The sequence below is a fragment of the Mustela lutreola genome, chromosome 2, assembly GCF_030435805.1.
Source record: "Mustela lutreola isolate mMusLut2 chromosome 2, mMusLut2.pri, whole genome shotgun sequence".
NCBI lineage: Eukaryota > Metazoa > Chordata > Mammalia > Carnivora > Mustelidae > Mustela > Mustela lutreola.
The window spans coordinates 40,503,824-40,525,391 of NC_081291.1; the positions used below are offsets into that span (position 1 = coordinate 40,503,824).

At 44.7% G+C, this 21,568-nt stretch overlaps 1 protein-coding gene across 1 annotated transcript in view; it reads left to right on the top strand.

Moving 5' to 3' along the window:
- The window catches only part of GXYLT2 (glucoside xylosyltransferase 2), a 92,471-nt gene that overhangs the window by 58,923 nt on the left and 11,980 nt on the right, over window positions 1-21,568 (top strand). The window contains exons 4-5 of the mRNA XM_059161512.1: window positions 16,003-16,254; window positions 17,390-17,513. Of these exons, the coding sequence (XP_059017495.1) occupies window positions 16,003-16,254; window positions 17,390-17,513 (376 nt within the window). The remainder of the gene's footprint in view (window positions 1-16,002; window positions 16,255-17,389; window positions 17,514-21,568) is intronic.

Consider the following 21,568-nt stretch of genomic DNA (forward strand, 5'->3'; position numbering starts at 1 on the left):
AATCGCATATACGAAGAGATAAATGTGTAGAAAGCACCAGGGTGATGTTCACCGAAGTGTTATCATTAGTTCATTCTAATGAAAGGAGAGAGGGTGTGGGGGCGTGGGGTAGTGGTGTGCAGAGGACAGGCAAGGAAAGAGCAACTTGAATTTCTGACTCCCCAGATTGCTGCCTTATCTGTGTTTTTAGAACACACAAGCCTGCATTCATGTATTGTGTAATTTGGAGAATTTTTGAAAACGGCGAACCAGTCAGAAAGAGAAGAAAACAAGAACATCAAAGCTTTTCATAGGGTACCGAAGCTCTCCACTCACATTTGCAAGGACACAGAGACACACCGTGAAAGTACGGGCCTCTTTCTGACCAGGTGTTCTGGGTCTGGCTGTATGTACATTAATACAAAAATAAACACGGCAGTGATCATAGAGAGCAGGATGATTGAATCGCCCTGTTTACTCGTCTCCCTGCCATCTGTGTCCCTCCCCTCCTGCGTGGTACTCCTGGGGTTTCGGGTTTTGAATGCTACTCTCAGCATGTGAATTCTGAGCTCAGAACTTTCCTGGAGTCCCCGTTCCCATGTAGGATCAAGTCCAAACCCTCAGCCTTTTGTTCAGGGCCCTCCACATTCCAACTGAGTTCTCCTGTTCGTTCTTCAGCATCGTTCCAGATCAGGGCTTGCCACTGCAGACGGGCTGCTCCGCCACTGTCCTGAGAGCATATTATCCTCCTCCAAACTAACGCCTGGGGACAAGACCCTGGCCACTTCACTCCCCACCCCTAGCCTCACTTATTAAAACCATATCCAATTCTTTAAATCTCAGCCCAACACCCCAATAATCAAAGCTCAAAATTCTCTTTACCTTTAATAAATTATTTCTCCGAGTCACACTCATGCACACAGGCTCTTGAGATCAGGAATCCACGTGGACTCATGTTTTTAAGCGGATAAAGAGATCGACGGACAGACGGATAGAGAGATAATTATAGATGTATGTGTATGCAGTGGTTAGTATACATACATGCATTTCCTAGCTCTATCCACTGAAAGAAGCTAGAAGCAGAGTGTGTTGTGAGGCTGGCAATTAACAATGTGCTAAAATAAAAAAATGGGAGGAAGGGAGGGAGGAAGGGGAGGGGAAGGGAATGAAAGGAAAGGAAAGGATATGGGAGGAGAGGAAAGAAGAGGAGGGGAAGGAGAAAGGAAGGAAGCAATGAAGGGGAAAGAAAAGGAAAAGAAAAAAGAAAGGAAGGAGGGGGGTCAAATCAAAAGGGCATGGGAACCAATCTGACAGCCCCGTATGACCAGAGTTGGAACAGTTTGGGCAGCAAAATAAATAATGACAGTATTGAATTATAACCCCCCAAATAAAATAATTTTCCATAAGCCCAAACATATAAATTCATAATAGAAAGATTGAATGAGTGGGAAGAAATGGCAGCTCTTTCCTATGGAAGATTGCCAATGAATACTTGCAGAAAATATGAGGAAAATTGAAAATGACACTTAGAACACCATCATACTAAGGACTGCAGGTAAGATCTACCAGTGAATGCTAAAAGTACGGGGTAAATGTTTAACCAGAAACAGGACATTTGGCAACTACGACAGGGAAAATAGTATGTTTATTGTGGGGAATGTTGGCGGACAGCCCCAGAGCCAAGTGACCCAGGTTCACATCACTACGTATCAGCACCATGTATGCCCAGATATGATACACTGAGAAGGGCACCTCACCTCTGCTGTATTCTTCCTGACCATGCATAACCTCGGTCTAATCATGAGAAAACACCAGACACCAAATTGAGTGATTTTTACTGAGTAACTGACCTGTACTCTTGGAAGGTGCCAAGATTATGAAAAGACAAGGAAAGACTGAAGAACTATCACCTAGTGGAGGAGACAAGAAAGATGTAACAACTCATTGCAATGTGGCATCCTCAATTGGATTTTGGACCAGAAAAGGAAATTACTGAAAAAGCTGCTAAAATCAGAATCAAATGTATAGTTTAGTTAATAGTGTTGTACAAGGTTAATTTCTTAGTTCTGACAAAGGCTCAGTGGTTATGTCAGATGATAACACAGGGGGAAGCTCAGTTAGAATACTGAGAGCTCTCCGGACTCTTTCTGTAAAAGTCTTCTGAACGTCTAAAATGGTCTCAAAATAAAACATTTAAAAACACATGCATATGTACCTACAATATGCAGGTTCTAGGGGCCTATGCCAGACCTAATAATTCAGAATTTGGGGTAAGGTCTGGGAATCCTCCCTCTGTTCCTAGATGACTGTCAGGTACATACACAGAAGTTTAAGAAACAACTACTCTCGGACCGACCACATCCATCATTCACGTTGTGAACATGTCCAGTGAGCATTAGATGAACATCAGCGTGAGCCCTGGTGTCACAGAGCCCTGGGTTCACCCTGGTGCTGCCATTTTTCTCGTGGTGAACTGAGATACGCCATTTCAGCTCATCTGTTAAATGGGGGTAATATTTCCACCCTAGTGAGGTTGTTGAGGCACTAGCAACAATGTATATGAAATGCCCAGAATGAGGCTTAACATACAAAAGGCACTGAGTAAAGGAAGGGATTATTATTCCTGTACATTTGTAAATTATTGACAAAAATATCTGCTGATAGAATATTTCGTATAGTTCTGTGACCTTGGGCAAGTAACTTAACCTCTCCGTGTCTCAGTTTCCTCACCTGTAAAATGGGGATATAGTACTGGCTCATTGGGTTGTTGAAAGGATTAAATGATTTAACATAAGTGTTATATGAGTGGTTTAACTATTATAATTATTTAGTCAGAATAGCATCTTATCTACCTAATTATTTTACAGGATTATTGTTTACATGGGTCTTGAGCCATAACCTCTTCTGATCAGTTTTACATTTTTCAGATTCCCACCTCTGTTTACTAGAGGACATCTCAGATTACCCAGACATCCGTAGAAAAGTGGATTCGTATTCAGCTTTCTCTCTTTTCTTAGTAATTATTGTGCCTATAATAACCTGTTTCAATATAATTCCAGTGTGCATTTTTTCAAAAAAAAAAAAAAATGAAGGAATGGTGTGGGGAAAGGGTACTTATTTTTACCAGATTGCAGATTTATTTTGATATGTAGAATTTCTTTTCCTTTCTGTTTTTGGTTTGGAGACTTTGGAATTTTGGTCCCAGAGCAGAAAGTCCAGATAACCATAGATGCTCTAGTCCATCCACTTGAATTTTCTGTAGAATGAGAAGGGGCAGGGGTCATTGAATGTTTTCCGAGAGTCTGCCCACCGAGAGAGGGATCTCTGTTAGAGAAGGAGGCAGGTAGCAGAGGGGAGACTCTCCCTGCTCCTTTCTTGGCCAACTTTGAGAGACATCTTGCCTGGACAAGAGTGTGCTGTAGGACTGATATTTGAAAACAAGAAAAGAAATGAAAAAGGATAGGGACCTGATAGAACTGAGGAAATGAAAGAATGAAAGATGATTTTGGAAAAACTGAAAATTTAGGGAAGGGTTTAGGGAAGTAAAAATTCACAAAGGCAGAAATAGCTTAAACAATAGCACGAAGCACATTGTGTAAAGCAGGCTTTAATTGAAAAGATAGAATAACGGTGCCTGTGCTTCATTTTTCCCCATTTTTATTATAAACTATATACAGTATAAAATGGTTTGAACCATGTTTCAGTGTTCAGTGCTGTGGCACCGAGTACATTCACACTCTTGTGCAACCATCACCACCGTCCATCTCCAGAGCCCTTCATCTCGCCACGCTGAAACAGTGTCTGTATTTCTTGTGCCTTTCCATGGGAGCACCATTTCCTTACCCATAGTCCCATTTGGTACAGATGGACACTGTGCCTCGCTGATTCTGTGTAGTTGAATTGTGGCTATCTTCGTTCTAAGCAGGTCTCTATATTTTCCCATATATGTGATATATTCACCTGGCCAAAAAAAAAATGTTTCTTCTTCTCTTCTTCTTGAAACCCTGTCTTTTCCTCCTCTCTGTTTCCACCTCCTGCTTTGACCCTCTTTAAATATTTTTGCCTTCTGATAAACATTGGTGTCATTTTCCAAAGGGTCCCTCTCTCTGGTTCAGTTCTACTTGGATCTGAATGGCTTCTTTGTCTTTGCTTCTGTTCTGCCTTTCCTCCTCTGGTTCCTTTTCTTTTCCTTCAGTTGTCAGGGCTTTTTAGAATTGTTTGAGAGGTAAGGAAATGGAATTATATACTTAACACCTAGTTGTCTTATCAACAGAGGAGGGAGGTGTATTAGACACACAAACAAAAGGACATTCATTGGTGTGGGAGGTGTTATGTTAGTTTTGTCTTCAGGAACGGGAATCTTCTGTAATTCATTTCTCATTTCTCAGGACCTGTCCTAATCTACCATTAGCCTTGAATTTAATGTTTTATAGTGATTCTGAGACAGCTCAGCAGTTGAATTCCTTAGTTTATGTGAGCATTTACTGGATGCCTAATCTCTATGCCAGGCATTGTGATAGACACATGGACTTCAAAAGTTAACTAGACGCACAGCATCTCTGCCCTATTTCCAGGGGCAGAGTTCAGGGAGGCGCTCAGGCTGGGCATCAGGCTCTGTGTTGGTGTCCTGGGGAGCACCGAAAGTGGGGGTGGCTTCAGGGGAGCATGCAGGTTTCTCCCCCTCTGAGGGTTTTGCGCAGCTGCAAAGGGCACAGTTTCCTCCTGAATGGTAGGCAGAGTCCTGGGGTGTGGCTCAGGAGTCCCCAGTCTGGAGGGCTTCCGGGCCAGTCCTCTTTGGATGGAAGCCTGAAAACCCAACCTAGAGTTAGTCAAGGGTTGTCACTCATGGGTCCTTAATCTGGGGGGCTTGGGAGCCAGGCCTCTTGGGATGGAAGCCTGAAAACCCAACCTGTTAGAGTTAGGGCCTAGGGACATGGCAGGCCCAATCTGCCAGTGCTGAGGCAGGATCCCCCAGTGTCTGAGTTGAGGACAGGGGTCACATGATGCTACAGGCTCCAGGTTGGTGACAAGGGGGGCCGCCGAATTTGGGTGTGGCCTCAGGGAGGCATTTAGGTTTCTCCCCATCTGAGGATTCCTGTGCAGCTCCAAGTGGCACAGTTTCCATCTGGGTGGCAGGCAGACTCCTGGGGTGTGGCTCCAGGGTCCCCAATCTGGAGGGCTTGGAGGACAGGCCCCTGGGGACAGAAGCCTGAAAACCCAGCCTAGGGTAAGGGTTAGGGCCTAGGGGCATGGCAGGCGGGATCTGCCTGCACTGAGACTGGCTCCCCAGAGGGCTGAGTAGAGGGAGGGTTTGGCCATGTGTGCACCTAGCTTTTAGAGTGCTTTCTTGCAGGGTTTGGGCCGAGACCCACTTGGGATCTTGGGCCAGGCCCAGGAGGCTCTCCTGAAGGCCCGCACAGCCGGAAGGGAGTTTGCCGGGGGGTTTGCGGCCAATTTTCATGAGCTTTCTGCCTAAGTCGATATCGATTTGGGCACAAATCTTGTGAGAATTGGCTGGCGTTGTGCCGCGACTCGGACCATATTCACGCCAGCTGTTTAGGGCGATTTCTGACTGGGTGCATTTGCGACCACCTGGGAACTCAGGCTGGGGCACCCAGCTCCCATAGGGCCTCAGCTGAGGGCAGCTTTCCAGGAGCAGAGTTGAGGGAAGGGCTTAGGCTGAGCTTCAGGCTCCGTGTTGGTGGCCTGGTGGGGCACTAAAGGTGGGGGTGGCCTCAGGGAGCCATGCAGGTTTCTCCCGCTCTGAGGGTCTTGAGCGGCTCCAAAGGGCACGGTTTCCTCCTGGGTGGCAGGTGAAGTCCTGGTGTGTGGCTCAGGGGTCCCCAATTTGGAGGGCTTGGGGGATAGGCTCCTGGGGATGGAAGCATGAAAACCCAACCTAGGGTTCGGGTTCAGGCCTAGGGGCAGGGCAGGCTGAACTGCTGGCCTTGAGACCGGCACCCCAGGCAGCTGAGTAGAGGGAGGGTTTGACCACCTGTGCACCTGGCTTTTAGAGTGCTTTCTCGCAAAGTTTGGACCACGACCACTTGGAACCCCAGGCCAGGCCCAGGCAGCTCCCCTGAAGGCCTGCACAGCTAGAAGGGGGTCACTGGGCATTTCCCGCCAATTCTCACGAGCTTTCTGCCCAGATTGATATGGATTTGGGCAGAAAGCTCGTAAGAATTGCCCGGCGTTGTGCAGTGATTCGGGCCACACTCATACCCTTTGTTCAGAGCGCTTTCTGGCTAGGTGTGTGTTGCGACCACCAGGGAACTTGGGCCAGGGACACATGGCTCCTGTGAGGGCCCCAGCTGAGGGGAGCTTTCTGGGGACAGAGTTGAGGGAGGGGCTCAGGCTGAGCGTCAGACTCCGTGTTGGTGGCCTGGTGGGGCACTGAAGGTGGGGGGTGGCCTCATGGGGGAATGCAGGTTTCTCCTGCTCTGAGGGCTTTGAGCAGGTCCAAAGGACACGGTTTACTCCTGGGTGGCAGGTGGACTCCTGGGGTGTGGCTCTGGGGTCCCAATCTGGAGGACTTAGGGGACAGTCCCCTGGGGACAGAAACCTGAAAACACAACCTAGAGTTAGTGTTAGGGCTTAGGGACATGGCAGGCCCTATCTGCCGGTACTGGTGCAGGATACCTGGTGGTCTGAGTTAGGACAGGGGTCACGTGGTGCGTCAGCCTCCAGGTTGGTTGCTTCTAGTCTAATCAAGGAAGCAAGCAATATGAGAAAATCATGCTGCAAAAGTCACTGGTGTAAGAAGAGTGGTACAAAGAAAGTGGTAGGGTTTTGCAATGATGGGACTGGGAAGGCGGAGGTGATGGGTCTCTCCAGGAAACCTTACTGAGCTTAGATCTGAGCTTAGATCTAGAGGATAAGTCAGAGCTGGATGTTCCAGAAACAGTGAGTAGAAAGCTCTGCTTCTATGGGGAAAAGATTTTGGAAGCACTTCACTAACAGGACAAGGAAGGTGCTTTCTATAAATTACAGAAGCTTCATGGAGCTTAATGGACAGACTCACAAAGAGGGGACAAACATCAAATTACTGCCAAGTCATTCACATCAGCAGGTACGACTTGGGAACATCCATTTACACACTAATCACAGCTTTGATTCTTTAGGCAATTATCTAAAACAGTAGCTTACAGGGTCACCTGGGTGGCTCAGTCAGTTAAGCATCTGACTCTTGATTTTGGCTCAGGTCATGATCCCTGATCCTGGGATCAGGCCCAGAGTCGGGCTCTGCTCTCCGCAAGGAGTCTACTTGAGGATCTCGATCTCTCTCTCCTTCCCCCTTTGCCCCTCCCCCTCTACAGCAAATAAACAAACAAACAAACAAATAAATATATCTTTTTAAAAAATAAAAATGAAACAATAGCTTGCAACCTTGAAACTGACTAAAGCATCAGACGCTGTGCATGTATTTCAGAGTCAATAAAGATATTCTTTTTTTTAAAAGATCTTATTTATTTGAGAGAGAGAGAGCACAAGCAAGAAGAAGGGTCAGAATGAGAAGCAGACTCCCTGCTGAGAGGGGAACCTGACATGAGTTCAGGATCCCAGGACCCTGGGATCATGACCTGAGCCAAAGGCAGATGCTTAACCGACTGAGCCACCCAGGCGCCCCAATAAAGATGTTCTTTTTAAGCACATTTGGAGACCTTATCTCCTTCACCTCAGATATCATGAACTTAGGGAGTGAAATGAGGGAACATTTCAAAAAACGATTCCTTGGTAAATACATAATTTCAATTTTTATTCCTTCTGAAAGAGGAGATTTATATGTTAGTGTCTGTCTCAGCAGAGACTTAAGAGCGTTTCCCAACATAGAAGACCCTGGCCATATGTACAAACAGAATCAAGAGCTTATTGGCTCCATAGTATGTTGTTATTTTGCTCCCCAACCTCTGCTGACTTTGACAGTAACAGAGTGATAAGAAAAAATTTAAGTCCCTGAAGCCAGAAAAAACTTAGATTAGGCTAGGAGGTGAAAAAAATGCCACTGATAGAAGATGAGGTTAGAGAGGTGGGCAGAGCATGTCCATCCTGCAGGGCCTTTTATGGGCCATGGTATGTATGTGACTATTTCAAGTGTAGTGATAAGTCTTGAAGGGGTTTAAGAATGAAAGTGGCATCTTCTAATGTAGGTTTTTTTTAAAAAGTCTCCTGAATATTTCATAACCATATAAGGATCAAGCTGTCAAGAAGTTGTAACCAACCTAAATAAGTATGCATCTAATAACAAGCTTCCAGATCAATAAGGCAAAAAACATACTTAGACAAATAGACAAATCCACAATCTGACTTGGAGACTTCAACACTCCCCTTTTGATAATTGACTGTAATCAAAGTGTGAATATGAATGATGGGCACCAAATCACATCTAGGGTTTTCTTTGTTTTAGTTTTTATTTAAATTACAGTCCGTTAAGGGTGCAATTTAGTTTCAGGTATACAATATAGTGACTCAACACTTCCATACATCATCCAGTGTTCATCACACCAAGTGTACTGCTTAATCCTGATCACCTATTTCACCCATTTCCCCCCCTCCAACCTCTCCTCTGATAACCATCAGTTTGTTCTCTATAGTTAAGAGTCTGTTTCTTGTCTTCCCTCTCTCTCTCTTTTTTTCCCTATGATCATTTGTTTTGTTTCTTAAGTCCCACATATGAGTAAAATCACATGGTATTTGTATTTCTCTAACTTATTTTGCTTAGCATTATACTCTCTAGCTCCATTCATGTTGCAAGATTTCATTCACTTTTATGGCTGCATAATATTCCATTGTGTATATATACCATTTTCTCTTTATCCATTCATCAGTCAATGGACACTTGAGCTGTTTCCATAATTTGGCTATTGTAAATAACACTGCTATAAACATCAGTTTTCCTGTATCCCTTTATATTAGTTTTTTTTTAAATTTTTCAGTAAATACCTAGTAGTGCATTTTCTGGATGTAGGGTGAAACTAGACCACTTTTTTCGACCATACACAAAAATTAATTCAAAATGAGTTAAAGACCTGAATGTGAGACCTGAAACCATAAAAATCCTAGAGAAGAATACAGGCAGTAACCTGTTTGGTATTGGCCATAGCACCTCCTTACTAAGTATGTCTCCTGACGCAAGGGAACCAAAAGCAAAAATAAACCATTGGATCTTAATCATACCTGTTGATATAAGTGAATTTGCAGTAATTTCACAATTCCCCCCCCCCCTCCTTCTTTAGTGTCTGGAGAAAAAACTCCACAGAGCTAATAAACAAATGGAAAATCAGTATGGACATGGAAGTTCTTGACAACATTATCAACTGAGTGACCTAATTGACAGCTAGAGAATTGGTAGACAACTCCACCCAATAACAACAGAATTAACATTCTTTTCATATGTTTGGGGAACATTCCCCAAGATGGACCATATGCTGGACCATAAATTTGAGAGGATTGAAATCATGTAGAGTGTGCTTGCGGACTACAGGGGGATTCGATTAGAAATGAAAAACAAAAAGAAATCTGGAAAATCCCAAATATTTGGAAATCAAACCACACACTTGTAAATACCCCATGGGTCAAAGATTAAACATCCCTCTGGCTGGTCTGGGAGGAATGTGTTGAAGGGAAGTCAGTAGGGACACAGTGAGACTAGCAAACAGACCTGTCCAGACTTCCAGGGGAGCTGTAATCATGCCTTGAACTCAGAAAAGGTGATGGAAAGGGAGAGAAAAGGGCAGATTCACATGTATTTGGAAGAGAAACTGATGGGACTCTTTATGGTTGGATGTGGGCAGTGTGAGTAAGAGAGGATGTGTCTGACCTTGGGGTTTCTGGTTTACATCCTTTGACATCTCCCCTTTGCTCTCAGGATCCAGTCCAAATGTATGGGCATAGCTCGTTTGGGCCCTCCCCACTCTGCCAGCCTAATTGCTCTCTGGCTCTCCCACTGTCTGCTCTAGCCACGCCCCCTTCCTCCTGCCCTGACCCTGGGCACCTAGCCATCTCATCCTGTGCCACATTCTCTGTCAGGTATGGATCTTTCTACATGGTGTTCCACTGATCTGCAGGACTCTTTGCCTTGATGTTCACATATGGCTCAGCTGAGATGTTGCTTCTTCTGGGAAGTCTTCCCTGCTTTCACTTTAGGCTGGTTTAGGCACCCTGCTGTGTGCTTCTGTCCTACCCCATCATCCTGCACACCTCACTTTGCTTTGCCTCTTATCTGCCTCCCCCATTAGACTTCCTGGAGACCAGACAATGTGCCTCATTCTGTCATTACTACTACTACAACTGCCTCTACTGTTATAGCCAAGTGCTTGTTCCCCCAGGTGTGAATCAAGGATCCTAGCCCTGGTGAGACAGGATGATAATGAGACTATGGCATGTCCACTGAGTGTCTGCTGGTTGTTTGCCAGGGCCTTCGATCGCCCGGTCTCATTTCATCGTCCCGGCAGCGCCCCGAAGTGGGTGGCCAATGCCACTTACAGGATGAGCACAAGTCGCTTGCCCATGACCACACAGTTCATGCGGGAATTGGAATTTGAACACAGATACAGTGGTCGCCCCGCTTATCCGCATTTCACTTTGCACCATGTCAGTTCCCCCCATCAAGCACAGCCCAGAAGCAGAGGATCCTCTCCTTCCCACATCCGGTCAGAAGGTCACTGGTAGCCTGACACCATGTCACAGTGCCCACGTCACTCACCTCACTCCGTGCAGTCTCCTAAGCATTTTATCACCTGACATCATCACAAGGAGAAGGGTGAGGATGGTGCAATAAGGTATTTTTGAGAGAGGCAACAGTCACATAACTTTCATTACAGTACGTTGTAGTAACTCTTCCATTTTATTGTTGTTGTTAGCCTCTTACTGATTTGTAAATTAGACTTCATCCCAGGCGTATAAGTATAAGAGAAAACACAGTATGTGTAGGGGGTTTGTCCCTTTGCATGGTCTCAGGCATCCACTAGGCGTCTGGGAACATAACCCTCATGGATTGCGGGGAGCTACTGAAATTAGATTTCAAACCCTGAGCTTTTAACCACTAAGTTATACTGTCAAATAACTGAGTTGGGGCAAAACAAACTTGAAGGTAAGCCTGTGAGTCCCGGATCATCTTGCTGCCTGTGGCCAACCTCTGGTCCTCACCAAGCACAAAGAGCCAGCAGGTTTCCCTGGGGACAGCCACCCAGGTTAGGGCAGTGAATGGAGCAGGGACAACAACGCCCATTACAGCCAGCAGGATGAGGTACAAATAGCAATTGTGTGCCCTTTCTGCCCCCCCCTTTCCTAAGAAAACAAAGGCCTCATTTCTGGTGCTGCCTGATTTCCATAAGGGAATTAGGATGGCTAATTTTATATCCTTTCAGTAAATATTCCTTTCCATTATCACATGGCCAAATGATCCTCTTCAAATTAATACCAGCAATAATTGCTGCAGAATTAGCCTCCAGAGACATAATGTTATAGAAAGAGTGGGTTTTCCCCCCTCCCACCCTGGTCTTTTGTTTTTCAAATAAAGAGTAAAAAAGCCTTATGTACTAGCTTTCAGTAAAGGTAATAAGTAGATTATGATGATATCAGAAGGTTCAAAAACTTCTCTGCTTGACTTTGACTGTATTAAAGGCTTTTTGTGGTTCAATTATTTTGAAGCGCTGTGGGCATTGATGGCAATGGTAACTAATTACACTTGATACTTTACAAGGGAAAACACAGAGACTTCTTACAATAACACCATGTGACAGTACAGAAACACAGTACTGACTGTGTAGCAGCCACTATACCAAGTACCTTGTGTGTGTTATTTCCCTGGATCATTAGGACAACCTGGGGAGAAGGTGGTGACGATGATGATGCTTTCCACCTTTCACAAATGGGGAACGGAGACCTGGAAAGACAGAATGACTTGTCCAAAGTCACAGGGCCGGGGTCATCCTGCCTGGAATTGAACTCGATTTTTTTCTTGTTTAAGATATTATTTATTTATTTGACAGAGACATGGCGAGAGAGAGAGCACAAGCAGGGGGAGTGGGAGAGGGAGAAGAAAGCTTCCCGCCAAGCATGGGCCCAATTCAGGGTTCGATCCCAAGACCCTCGGATCGTGCCCTGAGCCAAAGGCAGCCACTTAACGACTGAGCCACCATGCCAGTATGTACCCACGAGGGCCAGACAAGTAATTTGGGAATGACACAGATCAGGTGCCGTCTTAAGTAGCGGTAACTCTGTTGTACCTTTCGTTCAGGTTAAAATCCCTCGGGTTGCTCTTGACTTTTGTCTTTGTCTTATGTGGTGCCTACAGCCCATCAGGAAATGCTGTTGGCCCTATCTTTAAACTCTGTTTAGTATTTAACCATTTCTCACTCTCTGGGTCACTACCCCCTGAGCCAAGCCACCAACACAGCTCACCTGAGTTACTAAGATGCTGTTCTCCCTGGGCTCCCTGCTTCCTCTGTGCACCTTAATCGTCTGTCCTCAGTATGGCATTCACAGTGACCATTTCTCTAAGTCAGATCCTGTGTCAGCCCTGTCAAAGCTCCCCAGTGGCTCTCCTCTCACTCAGAGGAAAAACCAGAGTTCTTCCAAGGGCAAGCAAAGCCCTAAGTGGCCCACATACCCTCTATCCTCGTCCTCAACTCTTCTTCCTTTGTTGGCCCTGGTCCAGCCACAGGGGTCCCGTGCTGTTCTGGAAAAGTACCAGCCTGTTCTATTCTCCTTTGCTCACCTCCTTCAGAGTGACACTTCTCTCCATAGCCCTATTTAAAATTGCAGACTCCTCCCTACCTGGGATCCCTGGTCGTCCTTCCTGCTTTATTCTTCACCTGCTTATGGACTCCATAATCAATATATTTATCTTATTTATAATCTGACTCCCACAGGAGAACGGAGGTTTTTTTCCTTTCTCGGTCACTGATCGTCACACGTGGCACCTAGTGGACCCTCCATAAATGTTCATTGTATGAATGTACTGAGGACGAAGGGAGTGCCTGTCCACAAGGACCGGCAGATTTGTCCCTTAGAGGACACAGGCTGTTCTTGCCAGAGCTGTCGGAGTTTTTTTAGTTTTTGTTTGTTTGTTTTGTTTCAAGACAGACATGTAGGGATTTCTGAGAAATCTTCAGTTTTCACAAAATATTGGTAACTAATTCAATTTTTTAAAAAAGATTATATATTAAAAATTTTTTAAAATTCCGTTATTGATTGAATTTGACCCACAGGCCCTGATTTGCCTCTGTAGGGTATGTTGAACTGGCTTTGCCATCTTCACTGAAGACATGCAAGTTTTCCAAAAATAGTAGCCATAAAATTTACTCCTGAGTTTTTCTTCCTTGTTCATTGGTCCTAGTCCAGAAATCCATTGGTCCTAGTCCAGAAATCCTAGTCCAGAATCCTTTGATTCTAAAATCAAAGCAGCAGAGGAGGGATTAGATATAGCTCTGGAGAAGGATGGTGTGGGGAGAGCTTCCCATGCATGGGTTCTCAGATCTGGGGCCTATGGGGGTGCTGTCTGGTGGGGGACAGCGCTGGTATTTAAGTGCCCTTAAATGGTTGTCACTGGTCTTCCAGACATGCATCATCTCTTGCCACAGTGCTGGATCCCAAACAGTCGACCAGGGCAAGGCTTGTAGGAAAACACAAACTGAAATGAACTGACAGGCTAAGTCTCTCTGAGTGTGCTCCATGTAGGCCAAAGCCTGAAAGCATGACCAAACAGGACGCTGGCGAAGGTGAGGGGTAAGAGGCAGCCTCTTGCATTGCTGGCCAAAGGCTAAGTCAGTCCATTTGGAGAGAAGTGGTTTGGCCACACGTATCAAACTTATACATGCGTGTACTCTTTGACAAAAGAATTGTGGTTTTTTTTTTTTTTTTTTTTTTTTTTTTTTAAGATTTTATTTATTTAGGGTGCCTGGGTGGCTCAGTGGGTTAAGCCGCTGCCTTCGGCTCAGGTCATGATCTCAGGGTCCTGGGATCGAGTCCCGCATCGGGCTCTCTGCTCAGCGGGGGGCGTGCTTCCTTTCCTCTCTCTCTCTGCCTGCCTCTCTACCTAATTGTGATCCCAGCAGAGAGCCCTATGTGGGGCTCGATCTCAGGACCCTGGGATCATGACCTGAGCTGAAGGCAGAGGCTTTAACCCACTGAGCCACCCAGGCGCCCCGAAAATGTGTGTTTTATGAACATCTTCTTAGAATAAGAATCCCAGGAATTTTTTTTTGAAGTTTGTGTGTCCAATTTGAAGAATTTATCCTAATTCTAAAATTTTGTTAAAATAGATGTCAAGATAATTTCTCTTATAAAATTGCAGGTGATCAATATTCTTAATTTCATCAGTTGGTAAAATCTGTTCCTCTAGTAGATGAGGAACGAAAGCTAGATCCTGGAGCTGATCATATAAGCTCTGAAATCATTCAAGTCTGAAATTTCCATGATACCTGTATCATACAGTATGCATTTTCATCAATTTTAAATATTGGGGATCCCAATGGAATATTGTCTTAGCCTGCCATAATAAAATTCCAGAGATTGTGTGCCTTAAAACACAGCAGTTTATCTCCTCACCTTTCTGGAGGCTGAAAGTCTGAGATCGGGGTGCCAGCATGGTTGGGTTCTGGTGAAGGACCTCTTCTTGCCTTGAGATAACTGCTTCTCATTGTTTTCTCACATGGTGGAGAAAGACGGCAAGTTCTCTGGCATCTCTTTTTTTAAGATTTTTTAAAATTTTTATTTTTGTTTATTTGACAGAGGGAGATCACAAGTAGGCAGAGAAGCAGGCAGAGAGAGAGGAGGAAGCAGGCTCCCTGCTGAGCAGAGATCCCGATGCGGGGCTCGATCCCACTGCGCCACCCAAGCACCCCTCTGGCATCTCTTTTTATAAGGGTACCCATCTCTTCTTGAAGACTTAATTGAACCTTAATTACCTCCCACAGACCCCACCTATGAATATCCATCACACTGGGGGTTAGGACTTCAAATTATGAATTTTGAAAGGACACAGGCATTCAGCCCATTACAAGTGTTGTTATGTAATTAGGATGATTAATTAAGCAACCACTAAATTGGGGGAACAATGGTAAAACAAGGCAAATAACACTATCACTAACAGACTTTGAAGTCTCAAACCCCAGGGCAAAACTCTGCTAAGCTAAGCAGTTAGGACAGGAGAACTCAATCGCTTTAAGTGGCTGGCTTCACTGAACTGCAACAGAGGTTGGAAATCACAGCCCATGAACGAAGAATGGCTTTTGCATTTCAAACAGTCGAAAAAAATCAAAAGATTTTGTAGCATCTGAAAATTAAATGAAATGCAGATTTTAATCTCCATAAATAAAGTTTTATTGAAACACAGCCACACCCATTCGTTCACACATTGTTCTAAGTTTTGTACTATAATGACAGATCTGTATTGTGGCAACAGAGCCTGAAAGATTTACTCTCTGACCCTTTAGAGAAGTTTGCCAGTTCTGATCTGCAAACAAAGCTGACTGATGATTCGTTTTACCAATTCCCAAGACTAAATTTTAGCTGAAAATGTCATTGCACAAGGATGCAGTCATACCCATCAACACTAGAAGAAATGGATCCAGAGACAGACTATTTACCTCAAAGCCTGGCGTGAGCTGGTCTAGAGATTGTCCACTTCAATTTGTCTAATGCCAGACCCTCCTGTTCCAAGAGAAAACTAAGAGAGAAAGACAGATGGCTTCACTGGAGAATAAAAGAAGAGGGAGTCTCAGTCCATGAGCTGATGTGGTCACTCCTTTGAAATTTCAACCCTTACCAAATATACCGTAGGGTCTTGGAATTGAACCATCCTGAATTAAGAATTATTTTCCTTTGAGTCTCTGCCCATCACTTAATATTATCCCTGAAGTCAAGGGAGATGGGAGGAATGGAAGCTAAGAGCGTGGTACCCTTTCTAGAATTCGACATTGACCACTGAAGTCAGTGGTGCTGTTGCCACATCAGGCCACTTCATTTGTTTCTGATTTGTTTTCATTTTGTTTTCTCTCTCCTTCCCGCAAACACACAAAGGTGATTCTAAAGGATGTGGATTCACTCCTCTACGTGGACACGGATGTTCTCTTCCTGAGACCCGTTGATGACATCTGGAAGCTTCTGAGGCAATTTAATGCCACACAGCTTGCAGCCATGGCCCCCGAGCACGAAATCCCCAAGATTGGCTGGTACAGTCGCTTTGCTCGGCACCCTTTCTATGGCTCTGCAGGAGTTAATTCAGGAGTCATGCTGATGAATTTAACTCGCATAAGAAGTACCCAGTTTAAGGTAAGGAAATACTTTATATTTCATGTTTAAAAATTGCGATTTTTAGAAATTTCAACAGTGATGTTCCCAGGTTGTCAGTGTATTGATTTTGGAAGTAGGTTGCTTGTCAGTGAGAATGGAAGGAGCCGGGGAAGAGGAAAATATTTGGAATGTTATGAAATATTTGTTCAGGAAAAGTCCAGGTGGTTATGGAATTTAAAGCTTCACCAGAGTTGCTCTTCAGGAATGCTATGTTGCATTTCTGAATTCTATAATGTTGGAACTCTGTGTATACCCAAAGCTTCAAAAACCATGGGAAATTTTGCGGAATTTTCCTCAGGATATATTTATATAAGTATACAGAGATATTTGTACAAGGCTGCTCATGGCCTCATCTTTTATCCTAGTAAAGAACTGGAAAGAGCCTAAATGAACATCAGTAGAGAACCGTCAAAAATTTTTTTTGAAAAAACTCGTCCTCCTATTAAGACTCAGATCAATCTATGAGTAATAAAAATAAGATCTCTAAACAATATTGAGGGGGAAAAGTGAAAATGCAACAAAGCATGGTACCATGAAGTGTGATCTCTTTCATGGCTTAGAAATTTCCAGAAAAATATCTAAGAGAATACCTAATTGTTAACTGTGGATATTTCTGGGGAAAGTGAGGGTGGAGATGGAAGGAAGATGGAGGAAGAATATTTTTACTTTTTAATCTTATCTTTGTGTGCTGTTTGAATTATTTAGTCTATGAATGTGTTGCTTTTATTTTAAAAGCAAATTATATTAAGACAAGGAAAAGGTGTTTTTGCTTCGATACTTTAAATCTGCTATCTGTACTTTGTTCCGTCACTTCTGAGGCAAGAATTAAGCATGAGAAGAAGAGGTTCAATTTGGGCACAGTTTTCTTAGTAGAAATGATAGCCCCTGCTACTGGTTCCTGGTCCCTCTTGTATCCATGTGTTATCCATCCTGCAAAACTCTATGGTTTCCAGCTCTAGTTTTGCTTTGTCCTATGACTTGAGACTAGCAGAACCCCTACTGTATTTGCTTCATTCCTGGAGGGTTTGGGGGAACCAGTTCCTCTCCATCATTTCTCAGGGGATAGGATGTATTTGTTTTGCCTCAGCCCCTCTGATGGTTTTCTCTTTTGCAGAACAGCATGATTCCAACAGGCTTGGCTTGGGAGGACATGTTGTACCCTCTGTACCAGAAGTACAAGAATGCCATCACGTGGGGAGACCAGGATTTATTAAATATTATTTTTTATTTCAATCCAGGTAGGCTCTCTTGTGAGAATGCTGTTTGTGTAGGAGTCCGCCCACCGCACCGCCCAAAGCACATTCCAGCCCGGTCTGCAACTGACTGAGCTCGAATTGTGCCTGGGTTCCCCTGTGAAGTGTGCCCTTTCATTCACACATACCACCACCCGCCCTCCACAGGCTCCCCCCCTGCGCCCCCCCCAGGGGTGGCCCTCATGCTGCTGACACAAAAGGCCAAATGTTGCAACCTCCAACACTGGACTCCATTTTTGGAGAATATCTCTTCAAGTTTGGCCACACCATTCTTCTGAGAAGTGTGGTCAGAATTAATGGCAGGGTGCAGAACTGAATGCCAGCTTTGTAAGCTAGACAGGAGGCCTTCCATGGCTAAACAATTGCTAGACTGAAGGGAATTGATTCCTGGAATCCCTATGGTTAAGTGACTTGTTCAGGGTTTGTTCAGGGTTCAATGAGCCTAGAATAAGGACTTAGATTCCCCAATTCCTTGTTCTTTTTAGGTGAGGCAAAAGGAAAAAAAAAAAAATCCTTATATTGTATCAGAGATTTGGTGGAGTTGGGGGAGGAAGGGAGATGAAAATTTCTGATCTGTATTTTTTGTTGTTGACGCCTAAAACTAATAAAATTTCCTCTTTTCTTTCTTCTTTGCTAAAACCTTATTTAACGTTGCTAAAATCAAAACCATGTCTTCTCGAGGAAGATCTTTGGCAGGGGGTGGGGGGAGCACTCATTACCCAGACCTATTGAGTTCATTTCTTTGTCTTTACAAAATCCTAAACTAGAAACTCCTATCTGTAAAGGCTTCCACCTATGATAACCTGTCACTCGGGAAGCACCTACTATGTACTTGAATTTTTTTTTTAATTAAACTCTGAAATAACCTAATCCCATAGGTCTTTGGATCTAGGAGGAGCAAATCCTGGGAAAGAAAAAAAAAAAAAAAGCAGATTGAAAGAGTTTCTGGGGAAATTCCCACTACGAATTCATTAGATTCAAAGTCTTGGCTCTTTGCTGGTGGCATGTTTTAATCCATTTCCCTCTGACAGTAACAGGAACTTTAAGGTTCCTGGTAATGAACTGTTAAGGTGCCTCCTCCTTTTTCTTCCTATGCAGATTTCATCTTTTTTCTAGGTGTAGATGGATTGGTTAGGACTCTTGGTTGCATGTAAAAGACTCCTGGAGTTAGTCCAAGTACAAAGCATACTTTTTTTTTGTTTTTAAGATTTATTTATTTGACAGGCAGACATCACAAATAGCCAGAGAGGCAGGCAGAGAGAGGGGGGGGAAGCAGGCTCCCCGTCGAGCAGAGAGCCCAATGTAGGGCCCAATCCCAGGACCCCGAGACCATGACCCGAGCCGAAGGCAGAGGCTCAACCCACTGAGTCACCCGGGTGTCCCCAAAGCATACTTTTTTATTAGCAAACTGGTGTCTGCTAGAAACTGAGGCAGGAAGGCCAGCAGGTTGGGCCCAGGACCTGAGGCAGGAGAGGGAGAATGAGGGGGAGGCCAGCGTGGGCTTGCTTTCTCTAACTGACATTGCTTATTCCCCTCTTTGTGGACCTCTTTCTCTGCTCCTCAAAGTACCACACGTTTCATACTCCAGGTTACGCCATGTGCAAAGATGAACTCCAGCCACGTTCCAGATTCCCCTGGGGGAGAAACCAGATGGTTCCAGTGTGGGTCAGCTAGGTCAGGAGCGGGCCGCTAAGAAATAATGGCTGACGTTTATTATTTACTCAGTGCCAGGTGCTGATCTAAGCATCATCTTCTTTAATCCTAACAACCACCCTGAGAATATAATCCCCATTTTACCAACAAACATGCCAAGGGAAAGAGTTTGGTAATTTGCAGCACTGCTAACAAGTGACGGAGCAGGGATACAAACCCAGATGGCTCTGACATCCGCCCTCTGGGTTTGGGGGAGAGGGAAAGTTCTAAGAGAGGGGCAGTCCTAGAAAGCTGACGGGGACATCCCAAAATGTATCTCTGCACTGAATTATTTGTCCTTTACATAATGCATTTTCCTCTCTCTTATGTGACTGAAACTATCTTTTAGAAGCCCATCTGGACATATTCCCAAGCAGGAATTCTAAAGATGCGCACAGTTTCCTCCCCACAAATCCTCTTAGCCTGTCGCAGATTATTTGAGGACGTGATCAGTGAGTAAATAATACTTGAAGGCAGTTGTAAGCAGCTTTGCAATTAGACAGGAGCCCTTGTCTTTAATTGGAGCTGAAAACCAGCTGAGTTTGTTGGCTTCTGTACGCCCCATCTTAAATCCGTTGAGTACTCGAATCTCATCGAATACTTTGAAGTTGTTCTAAACCCTGGTTCTGAAGAGTGCCAATAACCAAGTTTTCTGGCTTTCGATCGGCGAGTTCTTAGGTGACTCCTTGATGGTTCTTTGTGTGACCTGCATTCGGTCGTCCTTTCTCATACTTCATTAAATATGAGTCCTTTGAACTGAAACCCATTGATACCCTTCACATGATAAGCTCTTTCTTTGTTTATATTGTGATCATTTTCTATTAGCCAAAAAACTATTTAGAAAAAAGATTGGTCATTTTTATCCCTAGAAAGGATGGAGGGAGAGGCAGGAGAGGAGATTGGCCTGGAGAAGGGAGATGAACACTCTTATTGTTATGGTCTTTGGGTTGCCATGGATAAAAAAGCAACGCACAAGGGGCGCCTGGGTGGCTCAGTAGGTGAAGCATCTGCCTTTGGCTCAGGTCATGACCCCAGCATCCTGGGATCCAGCCCCACATTGAGCCTCTTCTCCCTCTGCCTGCTGCTCCCCTCCTGCTTATTCCCCCTCTCCATCTCTCTCTCTGACAAATAAATAAAATCTTAAAAAAAGGGGTGGGGGTGCACAAAAAACCTGAGTACATGTCTGGAGTGGTATTATTATTATTATAGCCTTCTGTAGCCAATAATCGACTTTTAAAAATAAAAGTCATTCGTTTAAAAATATTTTAAAACTTTTGCCATAATTAGATAGTAAATTTCTGTGGGTATGTAATTGTAGAGCTGGGTACTAGACAGGAGGAGAGAGCTAAAGCTCAGGAGGGACACGCAGGTCCCTCAGCCCATGGGACATTTCCTGGCAGGTGAGCCAAGATAGCTCCTTGAAGGGGTGGAAGACAGAGCTCACAGCTCTGCGTGTAAATTCAGGTTGAGAGCAGAGTTCTCTAGAAAGGGTAAATTTGACCGAAGCCAGAAGAGCACGCTACACAGAAAGATATGCTTTGATTAATATGTTTAGGTTTCAGGGAACAAAACTCAGGCCAGCTAAGGAAGGGACCAGGGGGTGGCCCTGGGAACACACAGTTCACGTCATCCTAGGCCTCTTGGGAACTAGCTTTGAGAAACTGCTAAGGACCAAAGCTGACCTCTTCCTCCCTCAGAGGCCCCATGGCCTCTGCCATCCTTGCCCCTCTCCGTGCCTACCTGATTCTGTTCTGTTTCTCAGCATTCTGTTTCACATGGCCCAACCCTGAGCCTACACACCGCTTTACAAACCCACAGCCATTGATGAAGCATGTTTGGTAACAGCCCCCTTTGCTTCCTAATTCATATTTTTGGAGAGAGAGAGAGAGAGAGAAGGAGAGAGATGTGCCTAGCCCAACCTAGAAAATGATTCCAGGCCCAGCTAAAAATGATTTCTCTTTGGATGGGAGACTACCCATGATCTGGTCATCCGGAGCCAGAAGAGCAAGGCCACTCTTTCTCTCTCTCTCTCTCTCTCCCCCTCCCCTTCTCTCCATCCCCACCCCCGCCCCCCACATGCTTTTGCATGCAGTCCTAGAGCTCCGTCTGCTCCTGACTCCCACTCACCCGGTCAGACCATATCCTATGAACCTGAGTCTGGGGATCCAGGAGCAGAAAGGAGCCCAGGCGTGATGTTGGCGGTGTTGGCAGCAGTGCTGAAAAGCTGACGTTAATTAGTGCCCACCTGTCAGAGTCCAGGAGCTGCCCCACTTTGGGTTCAGCATTACCTCTGATTTTTTTGAGCTATTCCCTCTTTTTCGAAAGAGAAAATTCTTTTCCTTCTTCTT